The sequence below is a fragment of the Eptesicus fuscus genome, chromosome 13 (genome assembly GCF_027574615.1).
Source record: "Eptesicus fuscus isolate TK198812 chromosome 13, DD_ASM_mEF_20220401, whole genome shotgun sequence".
Classification (NCBI taxonomy): Eukaryota; Metazoa; Chordata; class Mammalia; order Chiroptera; family Vespertilionidae; genus Eptesicus; species Eptesicus fuscus.
Window position 1 is genome coordinate 8749526 of NC_072485.1, and position 15981 is coordinate 8765506.

Consider the following 15981-nt stretch of genomic DNA (forward strand, 5'->3'; position numbering starts at 1 on the left):
TAGAGCAGGACTGACAGAGAGAGGGTGGGGACTGAAGGGTGAAAAAGGCCTGGATGTAGGGAATCTCTGACCATTTTCCATTGAGGTGACAGCAATTATCTAAATTGTGCCATGTGGCCCTAGCCAGTTTGGCTCAGAAGAAAAAGCATCTGCCTGGGGACTGAAGGGTCCCAGGTTCAATTGCAGTCAAGAGCATGTACATAGGTTGCATGCTTGATCCCCAGCCCTGGCTGGGGCATGTGTGAAAGCAAACAATTATTGTGTCTCTCTCACATCAATGTTTCTTTTCTCTGTCTCTCTCCCTTCTACTTTCTCTGAAAACCAATGGAAAAATATCCTCAGGTGAGGATTTAAAAAAAACAATAATAAATAAATTGTGCAATGTGTTAAAATGGAAAGTGCCATTTTCAGGCCATTGAGACTTATTATCTAGTTTATGTTGTGGCCAAACAGTATCACAAAAGAAAATGAGGTGCTTGGGCCCGATCTCCCCCATGAGTGTGCAGTGGGAGTGTAGTGTGGTCCATGAGAGAGGAGGGGTGAGTGACAGACCACAAATCCAAAGGGGACTGTTTAGGGCAGGCATCCCCACTGATCACCATGAGAAATGAGGGGTGACCCTCCGGACTGGGCATCCCCAATCCAGAGGGAACCAAAGTCGAATGGCTGAGGAGTCTTCTGGTCTAGTGCCAGGACTTTTGAGAGGAGAGGACTTTAGAGAAGTCAGTGAGAGTGAGTGGGCAGAAGACTGGAGAGGAGGGAAATTGTGGGAAATTGCTCGTGTGGGATAGAGGGTCAGCAATGAAAAAGGAGAGGTTCCCGATCTGGCATCCTCCTTGGTTGGTTCAGGAGGGCCCGCAAGGGAGGGAGCCTAATGGAGGCCTGCAATCGTGTCACCCATGTAGGATTTGGAGGTAAGTCCCAGATGAGCTGCCACTGCCTAGCAGGGTGACCAAAGCCAAGACAATGGCTCCCCTTTCCCGTGGAACTCTCTCGGGTTTCGGCACCAAATGTTAAGGGTCGCTGAAGGAAAAATGCATGAGGCCAAAAGGGTAAAGAATTACAAATTTATTAGGTCATCTGGATACCAGATGGGCTGAGCCCTAAAATGATGCCAGCACCCAGGGACAAGGAGTCAGAGATTTTAAAGGATTCTAGCCGGGCTTTCCTGGGTGAAGAATTCTCTGGGAAGATTCGGATCCTGGGAAGGTCCAGAGGGGAAGGATAATGGTCTTAGCAAGTGGAATGTGGTCTGAGAGAAAGGGAATCAGTTGTGAAGTGGTCTAAAGGCCAGTTGCCAGGGGAGGGGGTATTGATTCAATTATTTGATCAGACCTGACAATAAGTAAGTGCTTAGAACAGTGCCTGCACTGTAAGCTCTGCAGAAGTGCTTGCTATTGTTTTCCTTCTTGTGCAGGTCCACATTGGTCCATGCCTATGTTATAGCAGCTTCCAGACTTCCCTGACTGCAGTTTCACTCCCCTAAGCCTGCTCTCCCTAGTGCACTAGGGCAGTGGTCGGCAAACTCATTAGTCAACAGAGCCAAACATCAACAGTACAACGATTGAAATTTCTTTTGAGAGCCAGATTTTTAAAACTTAAACTTCTTCTAACGCCACTTCTTCAAAATAGACTCACCCAGGCCATGGTATTTTGTGGAAGAGCCACACTCAAGGGGCCAAAGAGCCGCATGTGGCTCTCGAGCTGCAGTTTGCCGACCACAGCACTAGGGTAATCGCTTTAAAACCCAAATCTGATTGTGTCACTTTGCTGGGTAAAGCTTAATTTACATTATCATTGCTTTCCAGTTTAAACTCCTTAGGATCAACATTCAAACACTTCTTGGTCTGGTCCTTAAATCATCAGGTCTCTTGTGTTTTCTTGACTTGTGTGCTTTCCTTTTCCTGCTGTCTCTCTTTACTTGACTATAAGCTGTTTATCTTTTGAGACTCACCTCAAGCATTGTCTCTCCTGGAAAGCTTTTCCTGACTCTTGCCCTTATACGCAGTGTGGATTTGGTGGTTACACCTTCGTGTTTTGTGGAACAGTGCTTGTCACGATCAGGAAACTTACAGTAACGTCTGTAGCTGTCTCTGTTGTTCTCTATTTCCCCCTTTAGCACAACCTTTTATGGACAGGAATCCTATATAACAAAAGCCTAATATGCTAAGTGTCCAGTTGTCCAGTCAGCCATTCAACCAATCAAGCATAGTATGCTAATGATATTCTAAGGCTGCTCAACTGCTCTCTATGATGTGCACTGACCACCAGGGGCAGACAGTCAACCAGTCACTATGACATGCACTGACCACCAGGGGGCAGACAGTTGACCGGTTGCTATTATGTGCACTGACCACCAGGGGGTAGATGCTCCAATTGGTAGGTTAGCTTGTTGCTGGGGTCCAGCTGATTGGGACTGAATGAGTGGGGCCGGACACGCCCTGGAGCCCTCCCGTGATCCCTTCCTGGCTGGCCAACCTCCCACATCTCTCCCAGGCCCCGATCGTGCACCGGTGGGGTCCCTCGTCCTGGCCTGCGCCCTCTCACAATCCGGGCTGAGGGACAGCCCTCCCTCCCTCCCGAGTGCAAAAATTTTGTGCACCAGGCCTCTAGTTGTTTTATAACTTTGTATCCCTAGCATCTAACAAAAGATTTCCAAACAACTATTTGACAGATGCCTGCTGAATAATCAATTAATGAAAACTTGAAATAGTGAATGAACAATCTGCTCATATGCTGTTCTGCTTCTGTGATATCTTTCATGAAAAGCATGGGATAGCAAAAATATGTTACATTTAGGGTTAGACCTGGGTTCAAGTTTCCCATTTATTTTTTAAAAAAACTTCAAGTTTAGTTAAACAAACCTTAGTTTGCCCATCATTATACTTTTAGTTCTCATTTTGAGTAGATTTCTAACAAATAATATTTGTTATCACTTATGTTTAATTTCAAATGGTGTGGTATAGGTGGAGCAATATAAAAATGTAAAATATGTTGAAGGCAGTGTTGATGCTGGCAAACCGGCTTTAGAGCCAAGTTGCCTGGGTTCACATCCTGGACTTGCCATTTACCTGCCCTGTGAATTGGGGCAGACTGTTTTCTTTGTGTTCATTTTCTCCTCTGTCAAATGGAAGTTATAATACCACCTGCTTCTGGGGATTATTGTAAGGACTATAGGAGATGGTGCCCATCACCCATTCAGCACAGTTGTTAACACATAGTAAGCACTCAATAAATGTTAGCTTATAAAAGTTCCCTCCAGTTCTTTCAGCCTGTAGTCAAAATCCAATACCACTTTGAAAGCTTATCAGCTACCTCTTTTAAGAATTCTTTTTTTTTTTTTTTTTTAATTTCTTTATTGATTAAGGTGTCACATATTTGTCCTCATCCCCCCATTCCCATCCCACCCCTCTCCCCACGCATGCCCCAATCCCCTGTTGAACTTAACCGTTGGATAGGCTTATATGCATGCATACAGGTCCTTTGGTTGAACTCTCCCCCTCCCCCCACCCTCCCCCTACCCTCCCCTATCCTCCCTCTGAGGCCCGATAGTCCGATCGATGCCTCCTTGATTCTGGTTCTGTTCTTGTTCCTCAGTCTATGTTGTTCATCATTTCCTCTAGATGAATGAGATCAAATGTCACTAGATATATACTAATAAGAACTGAATGTGAGACGAGCAATAATAGTTATGCTGACAGGCAAATGAATCAATCTGTAGCGAGCTTCCCCCTGGACCAACAGTTCTTTTGAGACCCAATTTCGATGTCCAGTAGTTCCTTATGTGTACATGTCAGCACTGACCCCTCAGCTCTGGATGGTGGACAAATGGTGGTAATGGAGGTCCGACTCCCTCTGGTTTGGTCTCGGCCGAACCCAGGGGCACGGCGTCACCCGGACTAAGGGGCACGTGGCCTCACCCATACCCAAGGGGCGCGTGGTCTCACCCGGGCCTGGGACCCAGCCTCACCCGGATGGATCCAGGGGCGCACGGCCTCACCTGGACCCAGGATCTGGCTTCACCCGTACCCAGGGACGCTTGGCCTCTCCAAGACCCAGGGGCACGTGGCCTCACCCGGGCTTAGTTGCACAAGGCCTCACCTGGATCCAGGGACACATGGTCTCACCCGGACCCAGGGATGCTTGGCCTCTCCCAGACCCAGGGCCACTTGGGCTCACCCGGGCCTAGGTGCACGAGGCCTCACCCGGATCCAGGGACACATGGTCTCACCCGGACCCAGGGACGCTTGGCCTCTCCCCGACCCAGGGCCACTTGGGCTCACCCGGGCCTAGGTGCACGAGGCCTCATCCGGATCCAGGGACGCATGGTCTCACCCGGACCCAGGGACGCTTGGCCTCTCCCCGACCCAGGGCCACTTGGGCTCACCCGGGCCTAGGTGCACGAGGCCTCACCCGGATCCTGGGACACATGGTCTCACCCGGACCCAGGGACGCTTGGCCTCTCCCAGACCCAGGGCCACTTGGGCTCACCCGGGCCTAGGTGCACGAGGCCTCACCCGGATCCAGGGACACATGGTCTCACCCGGACCCAGGGACGCTTGGCCTCTCCCAGACCCAGGGCCACTTGGGCTCACCCGGGCCTAGGTGCACGAGGCCTCACCCGGATCCAGGGACACATGGTCTCACCCGGACCCAGGGACGCTTGGCCTCTCCCAGACCCAGGGCCACTTGGGCTCACCCGGGCCTAGGTGCACGAGGCCTCACCCGGATCCAGGGACACATGGTCTCACCCGGACCCAGGGACGCTTGGCCTCTCCCCGACCCAGGGCCACTTGGGCTCACCCGGGCCTAGGTGCACGAGGCCTCACCCGGATCCAGGGACACATGGTCTCACCCGGACCCAGGGACGCTTGGCCTCTCCCAGACCCAGGGCCACTTGGGCTCACCCGGGCCTAGGTGCACGAGGCCTCACCCGGATCCTGGGACACATGGTCTCACCCGGACCCAGGGACGCTTGGCCTCTCCCAGACCCAGGGCCACTTGGGCTCACCCGGGCCTAGGTGCACGAGGCCTCACCCGGATCCAGGGACACATGGTCTCACCCGGACCCAGGGACGCTTGGCCTCTCCCAGACCCAGGGCCACTTGGGCTCACCCGGGCCTAGGTGCACGAGGCCTCACCCAGATCCTGGGACACATGGTCTCGCCCGGACCCAGGGACGCTTGGCCTCTCCCAGACCCAGGGCCACTTGGGCTCACCCGGGCCTAGGTGCACGAGGCCTCATCCGGATCCAGGGACGCATGGTCTCACCCGGACCCAGGGACGCTTGGCCTCTCCCTGACCCAGGGCCACTTGGGCTCACCCGGACCTAGATGCACGAGGCCTCATCCGGATCCAGGGACACATGGTCTCACCCGGACCCAGGGACGCTTGGCCTCTCCCAGACCCAGGGCCACTTGGGCTCACCCGGGCCTAGGTGCACAAGGCCTCACCCGGATCCAGGGACACATGGTCTCACCCGGACCCAGGGACGCTTGGCCTCTCCCAGACCCAGGGCCACTTGGGCTCACCCGGGCCTAGGTGCACGAGGCCTCATCCGGATCCAGGGACGCATGGTCTCGCCCGGACCCAGGGACGCTTGGCCTCTCCCAGACCCAGGGGCACGTGGCCTCACCCGGGCCTAGGTGCCCGAGACCTCACCCGGATCCAGGGACACATGGTCTCACCCGGACCCAGGGATGCTTGGCCTCTCCCAGACCCAGGGCCACTTGGGCTCACCCGGGCCTAGGTGCACGCGGCCTCACCCGGATCCAGGGACACATTGTCTCGCCTGGACCCTGGGGTGTGTGGGCTCTCCCTGACCCAGGGGCGCTTGGCCTCGCCCGGGCACGGGATCCAGCGTCATCCGGGTCCAGGGGCACTTGGCCTCACCCGGACCCGGAGTCCGGCCTCACCTGGACCCAGGGGCATGTGGCCTCACCTAGACCCAGGGACGTGAGGCCTCACTTATACCCAGAGGCGTGTGACCACACCCGAGCCCAGAGGCGCGCAACCCCGCCCGCACCCGGGTCTCAGCGGGGCCCCGTCTTCCCGATCCCAATTCCTGCCGGTCAATCCCCCCTCAGCAATTCCCCTGGCCATCCTTCCGGAGCTCCAGTATGGCTGCTGCAGAACTCGTCGGGCGGCGGCTCGGCGAAGCTCCGGTGCACCCGGTGAATGGCGGTGGGCCAGTCTGGCGTCGCTGTGTCGGCCCTTGGGTCTGCATCGGTGGCCGGTCGCCGAGCATGCGCACCTGGCCGCTTCCGGGGCGTTGAGATTCTTGACGGACTCAGAGGTCAGCAAGCGCGGAGTCTCCCACCCCATGTCTCATAGGGGCTCGTCTGTCCGTGTTTGGCTGCCAATGGAGCCGTCCCCTCAGCCGGAGACCGCCGGGGGAACTGAGCCGAGCACGTTCCAGGCCGCTGTTGTATCGCCTGAGCCATAGTTCTTTTGTGTCGCCTGAGCTGTAGTTCTTAAAGTGTGGTCTTTGGGTCACCGGCATCAGCATCATCCCACATCCCCCTCTTTTATTCTAGTTGTAGAGCATCTACTCAGCCAGCCCTATGGTGGTCTTGGATGGTGTCTGCTCTGCTCTCTTGTCGTAGTCTCAAAGTTGTTGTGGTAGGCAACAATCAGGCTTCCGCCCTATGCCTCCATCTTGGTCCTCCTTTGTATAGTTAAGTCTTGATTGGTGTTGGTGTCACTGGGGGGGCTCTCTTTGTCTATAAAGGAAGAGTTGCTGTGCAGGAGATACGTTTATGGGCCGGGTCTTGGTGCAGCAAAGCTTTGGCGCTCACTGAATATTCCCGTTGAATGTGTCCCTTATGCACGTGGTTGAAATCTGGTGTCATCTCCCACAGACCACTAGATGCCCTCGTTTCTGGGTCTCCAATGGGGTGTAGATCAGCTACTGCCTTAGGCACTCAGCAAGGATTACAGCAAAAACTAGTTTCTTCCTCCTGTCTGAGTGGCCCTGGAGCAGTCTGACTAGAACAGCAGATCATCTGGTCCGCTGCCAGAGGGCAGTCCACCCACATGCATAAGCCGTTGCTTGGGGCGCAGGTGTGCCTGCAAGACTTGCGGGGCAGGTCTTCAAGACGTGCGGGGCGGGTCCCTGGGCGGGGCGGGGTCTCAGGGCGCCAACAGGCCATGGTGCGGCGAGCCGCGATGGCTGTGAGTCTGGTCCTTCTGCCTTCCATGTATCTAAGTCCCCTCGTTCCGCACTCCAGCGCAGCAAACACTGATTGCTGGGCGCACCTCTGCAAGAGTCCCGCCTCTCCCCGCAGGCATCTGGGTCTCCCGGGGTTCGCCAGAAGATGGGTTTCAGGGTGATGGAGAGCTAATCTCCCTTAGGTTTGGAACAAAAGCCCCTTTCCCCCGCCACCAGCCAGACCCACGCACCTCCACACCTCATCCCCTCCGATTTCGCTGGGTGCGAGGCAACAGAACAGCCTTTAACCTCCGCCGCCATCTTTTTCAAACTTCTCAATTTGTACTTCTTAATCCCTTCATTTCAGTCAACTTTACTGAAGTCTAGCGCCGCCGGGAGGTGCACGGAAAGGGCGCCCGGGCCTCCGTCCGGTGCGCGGTGCGCGCGTCCCGCGGAACCAGGCGCGCGAGGGCCGCGCGGCTGGGACGGGCGCTGGGCGGCCGCCGAGCTCCAGGCACCGCCATCGCCGTGTTCCGGACGTCGCCGCCGCGGCGTCCCCCCAATTTATACTTCTTAATCCCTTGAATTCAGTCAACTCTACTGAAGTCTAGCGCCGCCGGGAGGTGCACGGAGAGGGCGCCCGGGCCTCCGTCCGGTGTGCGGGGCGCGCGGCCCGCGGCACCAGGCGCGCGGGGGCTGCGCGGCGGGGACGGGTGCTGGGAGGCCGCCGGGCTCCGGGCGCCGCCGCTGCGGCGGCGTCCCCAGCGTCCCGGGCCGGGCAGCCTGCGGGGGCGGCGGAGTTGCGAAAGTGAGTGAGTTTCCCAGGGTTTCGCCCGGAATGGGGTTCAGTGCAATCGGAGCCGGTGCTCAGCGCACTCCGGAGCCTTTATCTCCTTCCTGCCAGTGAACTCCGGCCAGGTCATCAGCCGCCCCCTCCTCTCAGGTTCCATCCTCCCCGCAGGCGCGTGTGCTCGTGTCTCCGCCCGTTTCTCCATACCTCAGGCTTTTACGGCTTCCCCGACTGTCCCCGTGGCCTTCTCCTTCCCCCCAGCTGTGGGCATTTCAGTCCGCCAGCTCTCCTGTGGTTCTGGACGATGTCCGTTCTGACCTCTAGTTGTATTTTTGAAATTGTTGTGCCCGGCTGCAGGTTAGGTGTTTAACCTATGCCGCCATCTTGGTTTCTCTCTAAGAATTCTTTGATTAAATTATGTTATCCTAAGAACTGCAGACATGATCTATAACTCATTATTAAAGCACCAGAAGGGATTTTAGCTGTGTATCTCCTTTATTTATTCTTTCTACCTTTGTTCTGTTGCTATTTAAAGACTATATTTTATCTTTTATTCCCATAGTCTTCTATCATATCACTATCCTGTCATATTACTTATATCACATCATATTGTGAGTCTCTACATAGAATTCAACACTATGGAATATTCTTCCTATAATGAATAATGCATTTTTCTTTATCCCCCAGTAAATTATAAGCTTTATAATATTAAGGGCCTCATAGTGCCTGTACATTGTAGGCACTCAGTAAGTAATGTTGAATGGCTGAATAATAAGGACTTAACCATTTATAGAATTAATGTATTACACCTGATACTGATATCAGTAATTCTCTTAATTCTATTGCTACATAATAAAGTGCCCTAAAACTTAGTGGCACAAAACAACAAAAAAGTATGGCATAGCTTCTGTGGGACGAAAATCTGGGTGAGGCTTAGCTGGGAGTTGTCTCGTGGTCTCCGTCAAGTCTACAGTCAGGATCAGTCAGGGCTGCAGCTCTCACAGCTTCTAAGAGCATCTGTGAGATGGCTGTTGGCAGGCCTCAGGCCCTCTCTGATTGTGGACTGAACACATCAGTTCCTTGCTCCATGGGCATCTTTCTGAGGCAGCTCACAGTGTGGTAACTTTTCACTTAGAATGAGGAAGGGGGAGAGTAAGAGGGAGCTAGGCAGGAGTCACAGTAATTTGTAACCTAATCTCAGAAGTGGCATCTCATCACTTTAAAAGAAATTATTTTTATTAACATACAGTATTAGTTTCAGGTGTACAACATAGTGATTTAACACTTATAAACCTTATAATGTGATCATCACTGTATGTCTAGTACCCGTCTGTCATTGTAAAAAGTTATTACAATATTATTGGCTATGTTCCCTGTCCTGCACATTATATCTTTGTGACATTTATTTTATAAGTGGAAGTTTATACCTTTTTTACACATTCCTTCTCTGGCAACCATCAGTTTATTCTCTGAAAATATGAGTCTGTTGCCCTGGCAGGTGTTGCTCAATGGTTAGAGCATTGGCCCATGCACCTAAGGGTCACAGGTTTGATTCCAAGTTAAGGATAAGTACCTGGGTTGTAGGTTCTGTCCCTGGGCCCAGTTGAGACACAGAAGGCAATCAATCAGTGTGTCTCTCAGACATGCTGATTGGTTGCCTTCAGCATTCTCCCCTACCAGGCCGGGGATGACACCTACAACCCAGGTACCTGCACTTGACCGGAAATCGAACCACAGGCCCAATGTTCTATCCACTGATCCACACTGGCCGGGGCCTAGTAATCTTTCCTAAATTTATGTACAGTTTACTTTTATTTTAATATTTAATATTAAAAAGTGTTTTGGGTTCAAAAAACTATGTGTCTCTCAGATCGATGTGTTGTGTTTTTTTCCTCTCTCTCCCCATCCTCACTCTCTTCTGCTCTCTCATATGCATGCATATTAGCATAACCAATGGACACAGACACTGGGGCAGTGTGGGCTTGCCCAGGGTGAGAATGGCTGGGGGGGGAGGGGGTCAATTGAGGAAAAAGGAGACATATGTAAAACTTTAGACAATAAATAAATTTTAGAAAATATAAAATAAAAGCAAAAAAAATAAATAAAAGTCAATGGAAAAAGATCCTCAGGTGAGGATTAACAAATATATATATATACTAGAAGCCCAGCACGTGAAATCGCGTGGCCCTGCCCACCCTCACGAGCCTAGCCATGCTCGAGCCCCGCCCACCTGCACGTGCCTTGCCGTGCCCACCCTCCCGCTGGCCCCCAGCCTTGCTGTGATTAGAGCCTGTGGGCTGCACTGCGTGAGCTGAAATCACGCAAGACCCCAGACCTGCCACATGCAGCGAGGCCCCAGACCTCAGACCTGCTGTGCAAGGTGGGACCCCAGACCCCAGACCTGCTGTGCCGTGAGACCTATCAATGCACTTCCGGGTGACCGGTGGTTTGGTCATTACAGCATTACGGTGTTACGGCCACAGGCCTTCTATAATATAGACTAGTGGCCCAGTGCACGAAATTCGTCCACATTAAAAGGGAATTAATTAGAGGAAATATTTTAATATTGCTACTTGCCCTTTCTCTATAATGGAAGTGTCAAAGATGAAAGAAAATTAGTAAAATGTATATGAAAATCTCTCTTCTGTCAAAGTCTGGGGCACGCTATGGGACCTAGAGTCAAGTCCCCGCCCACCACCCACACACACTTTGAAAACACAGGAGACACAGACCTGGCCAGCCCCACTCTCATTGGGTGAGACCCAGGTGGGGGGTGCAGCCTCAGGTCCCCCCAGCCCAGTGCCGGGCGGGGGTCGCAGCTTCAGAGGTCTGAATATTTCAACTTCTTTATCCATTCATCTGTCTGTAGACACCTAGGTTGCTTCCATATCTTGGCTATTAAAAATATATAATATTGTATATATAAACTTAATTTGGACCCTTTTTAAATTGCAGTGTCCTCTCACATGGCAGAGCAAGTGGGAAGGCCCAGAAGATCCTTTACAGTACCTCCGAGGGCTTGTGTCTCGTGCCCTTGCAATACAGGTAAGACTAAATTATTTAATAACTCCATTGTATGACTGTGCAATTATTGTATTATGCACACACATATTGAGATAACTTTTTTGCTAGCAACTAGTGAGAATATTATGATTTTGTACATAAACAACCATTTTCTTATTTTCTCATCTGTTATTTTATATAACATTTTAAAGTATATTCTTTCTGCTTATGTGTCTTTTCATAATTTTTGAGAATTTAGAGAAAAATCTATAATACAGATGGATTATACAGAGAATAACTGAAACTGATTTATAGTTGTGACTTATTTCCTTTAGGGCATGTTATTCCTCTCTCGCTCCACCCCCTCCTCCTCCCCAGTAGAGAGCTGTTTTTTCTTTTTTTCCTCAAATTGATCAATTTTTTTCTCAGAGTGATCCAATTAGGTAACTGCAGGAAAATTCAATAGAACAAGGGATAATATAGAGGGAAGAAGAGTGATTTTATTTTAATAATAACGGATGGTGCACGTTGGTTGGTGCATGCAGTGTATCCCCTTGCCTGTGGCTTTGCATTGATGTCTGAGTTCTTCATCCTCTGCTGTGGCACCTGTTTCACAGCCTTTTTTATCACGTCAACTTCTATCATATGAGTAACTTGATTAGTGTCCTTCCAGGTGCAGCAATCTTCATCCACGCTTTTGTTAGGCGTGCACCCTCCTGTCAACATCTTTAACCTTGTCATCGCTCATTGTGCTGTATCACTGAACCCCTAAAAACTTCGTATCCCTTCTTTACCACGAGCTCATTGCCCTCTTACTTTCTCGCTGCCTTAGACTTTCCAGACCCTCCTGCTCAGTGTTCTCCCAGTCTGTCTCTTTCTTTCCTGATCTGCCCAGGTCAGCATGGAATCACAGCCCATACTTGAACCAGTCTCTTCCCAGGACCCTAACTGATTTTCCTCCATGCTTTATCTTGCCTGAAAACCATTCAGCTTGGATCAGTCTCTGTCAGCGCACCAGCTGCCGAGCTCTGCTAGTGAAACTTCAGATAGGAAGTGTTCAGCGTTGGGTGTACACTGAGCCCTGCTGCTGTTTTCCACAGTGACTGTTTCAAACCTTCATTACTTTTCTGAAGACCCCCATGCTGCCTCCCCTGTTCCTAAGCAGAACACCTTCCCTTTACAGAGAAAATGCAAGCTATGTACTATGACCACCTGAAAATTCCTGCACTTCTTCCCATCTAATTTGAACCCACCCTTCTCACTTCTGTTCTAATACAAAGCAAGTTGACCTTCTGCCATTGAAGACTCATCCTCAGAGCTTGATTCCATTTGTCCTCATCTGTTTAGACACCTTGTGATGTTTAGAGGAGCAATGTAGCTACTTAAGTGTGAAAGAAAGGAATGAGAGCATGGTAGACGGGGAAAATTAGAAGTCCTATTATTAAAGAAAAATGGCTGCTTTGGGGTTCTTATGAAAGTACTAGAGGCCCGATGCATGAAATTCGTTCAAGGCTACCTCGGCCCTCACAGCCCAGCTGCCTTGCGGCCCCCGCTGCCTCGTGGCTCTGTGGCCCCACCCACCGCCCACTGGTCGTTCCACCGGCCTGTCTAATTAGCATATTAGATCTTTATTATATAGGATAAGGATCAGACTGAATCCAAACAAGTATACAGCAGCTTGAGCCCAGTTCCAGCCAAAGTTTAAAATCCCAGAGCCTTTCATTTTAAGGCATAATATATAGGGAAACAGAGCACGCTACTGAGAGTGTCATGTATAGTGCCTGTTCATTATAGAGGTTTTGTACAAATAAGGTGAGACTGACTGGGATTACGGGTGGCATTCATTTATTTACTCATTGAGTCAAAAATTTTGTAAACAGCTACTTTATGCTATGCTCTGAATAAAGTACTAGAGATGTAGTGGTTAGTAAATTGATTTACCATAGTTCCTATCTTGGTGTCAAACACTGTGCTGAGGTGACTGAATGTAGAATGATAAACAAAATAAATATACATCATGTCCCAAGGAGCTATTCTTAGAGTTTATCAGAAGAGATAAACAACTGAATAAAAACAAACTTCCTGAAAAAGGAAGCACATAACAGGCGTACCTAACCTCCATGGGAACAGGGAAGTGCTGCTTAAGTGGAGAACTTAGTAGAAATAGACCGAGCGAGGAGAGAGGGAAGAATGTGCCAAACAAGAGAAAGGCCAGAGTCAATAATAAGTCTTGTGCTTTCAAGTAACTAAAACGAGAGCAGAGAGAGTGAGAAGGGGGAAGCAAGGGGGACTCAAAGATTAAGCTGGAGGGGCAGGAAGGGCTAAGCCAAGATAATATATTAGGGAATTATATTTGATCCTAAGGCCAAAAGGGTACCATTGCAGGATTTTAATGAGGGAAATCAGTTTATGCTTTAGAGGGATCATTTCCCAATATGGATAGAATCTTAGTTGGTATAAGGTTTAAGACTCTCCTTTGAATGCTGGTAATTTAGAGAAAGTCAGAGAACCCTTAGATACTCAAGGAATCTCAGCCAAAGAGAGTCCTGTATTCTATAATCTCCACTCTGTAAGATCTTTTAGAGCAAGATCTTTTTTTTTTCTTCACTGTATTTCCAATACCCAGTATACTGTCTGCTAATAGATGAATGAACTAAGGAATGAACAAATAAATGACTAGATAAGTTATTTCCTATTGTAACCCTGGAATTATTTTCCCAGCTTCAAATGCTTCTGCCTTTTCTTCAGAAATAACATCCTATGAAAATTTCTTTGGTTCCTGATTTCCACTCTCTGTTTTGTTGTTGGGCTGCAGAATAGCTCCTATAGTCCATTTCCCCAGTATATGCTGATTCTTCTGTATTGATCATTTTAAATTTTAGCATGCCCTGTATCCAGTTCATAAATCTTATGGTGCCAGCATTTGCTATTGTTTTCTCTGTCTTCGTATTCTCAAATTTTCACAGTTGGATCCCTTGACTCTACATCTCCAGTTTTTGTTCCAGCCTAGCTCATGAATTGATTCTTTGCTAGGACTCATAGACCTTCATCTCCAGTACCCAGTTGTAACTGAAACTAAGGATTGACTGCCTGCCGCCACCAAAGCCAAACTTGTGAGATAGATTCTGGTGAAAAAGGGAAAAAGGTTTATTCAAATGCCAGTCACCTGAGAAGATGGGGGACTCTTGTCCCAAAACCTATCTTAATATATCAGGGTAGGCAAAGGGCTTTTTTATAGGGAGATTGTGGGAAGCAGGGAACTAAAGAATTCTGGCAACTTGTAGTTTCATGTTCCAGCTGTTGGGTGGTTTTGATGTTCTCTTTTGTGTGTGTCAGCATCTGGCTTTTTTTTTCTCTCTGAGGGTTTTATTGCTAATATCTGGGGTCAGAAAGTTGCAGGCCTGGTTAGCCATCAGCATCTGCTGCATTCCTGTGATTGAGGTTGGCAAAAAGGGGAACTGAAACTGCTGTTGCCTGCAATATGCTTAAATATGAAACTATTAATATTTCAGACTCTAAGTTTTATTAGTATATTCTTATTTTTAATTCTTGGTTAGTTAGTTAATTAAATGTGAGTTCTTTTATACCCCGTTCTGTTACACAGAGTTGAGTATGCTAAACAGACCCAGTATTCTAGACATACGTATTTAGTGGACTCCTAAATATCTCCCCTTTATACCTTTGCTAACCGGACTTGGAGTACCATGTATCAATGGCAAGCTTTCATGCTCATTTTTTTGGATTGGGTTTCTGCTTAGGGTCCATGTTTTTCATTTTAAAATTTATAGTGACTTCTTGAAGTCTACTCAATTTTTTTGGCCCAACTCAAGCCAGACAGTGGTTGGTACATTTACATAGTACCACATCCTGCCATCCTTTCTTCTTATGATGGGATCTTGTTGTTTATATCAACCATTAGGGACCTTGAAGCCTGGGGAGATTGAAGCAATAAATAGAGTTAGTTGTTGTTGTTATTAGTAAATGCCATTCAGCATGATACATGAACTATCCTTACAACTTATCAGGGAAGAAAGGTAACTGAATAAGTAACAATTAAAATGCTGAAGAAAGTGCAGTGCTATAGGAGTAAATAGCAGTAGTTCTGCAACCTAGAATCACCTAGGTTGTCTCCTTATATCCACTATCCCCAGAGAGTCCCCTGCAGTGTCCCGAGTTGAGTCTGCATTAGGCCTAAGTTTAGGGCACTATGTATTAGATGGCTCAGTACCCCTTGTACCAGCAGTTGCTGTTGTGCTTCTTCCTTCAAATCCCTCCCACTTTGCAATGCTGGGAAGCAGATTTTTCCCAAGGATAGGTATCTTCCCCTACACTCCTTCACTCCTGTTTTCTAAGATTCTTTTTAGATGCTGCTTTCTGTATTTTGTTCAAATTAATATTCAGTCTCACAGTTTCTAGAATGTCTACTGATTTTTATTGTTACCTTAGCCACATAGACTGCTTTTTAAACTCTTTTTACATTGCATTTTACTTCTATTGCCCACTTCAAAGAGACTGAAGGTAAAAAATATGTGAGCCTCCAGCTCTTACTTCTTCCTCTTGAACTCTGATAATCTCTAAGGGGCCAGACCAGCATTTCTAAATCAGAAATGTGTGTCATTATGCCCTTTTTGGGTTCATATTTATTGCTCTTCTTACTTCCCTAGGAGTAAAATATGGTAGTTACTTAAATTTGAGCTTCAGATCATTTTTTTTATTTCAATACACCACTTCAAACATATACTCAACAATTTTAAGTGATCCAATGAAGTACAGAAGGAGAAAAAGGAACATTTGTAAGAACAGCACATTTTGGATGTCAGGCATATATGCACTTCACATTAAATGTAGTAATATTTATAACATGAGGTGGATATTACTTCTAGTTTTAAAGATGGTAAAAATAAAATATCAAATTCAAGAGTAGTTAAATAGTTTATGAAAATTATATGGAAAATGAGAGTAGTTACCCTGAAGTGCCCTTTCATGATAAAATGCTGGAGTTTTTATCAAACTGTAGCATTCACCTTCTCCCCTCCGA

General features: G+C 48.6%; 1 protein-coding gene across 2 annotated transcripts in view; it reads left to right on the plus strand.

The window, feature by feature from the left end:
- The window catches only part of DYNC2H1 (dynein cytoplasmic 2 heavy chain 1), a 328866-nt gene that overhangs the window by 271684 nt on the left and 41201 nt on the right, over positions 1 to 15981 (plus strand). For both annotated transcript variants that reach the window (XM_028158576.2, XM_008150183.3), the window contains one exon: positions 10896 to 10985. In XM_028158576.2, the coding sequence (XP_028014377.2) occupies positions 10896 to 10985 (90 nt within the window). The remainder of the gene's footprint in view (positions 1 to 10895; positions 10986 to 15981) is intronic.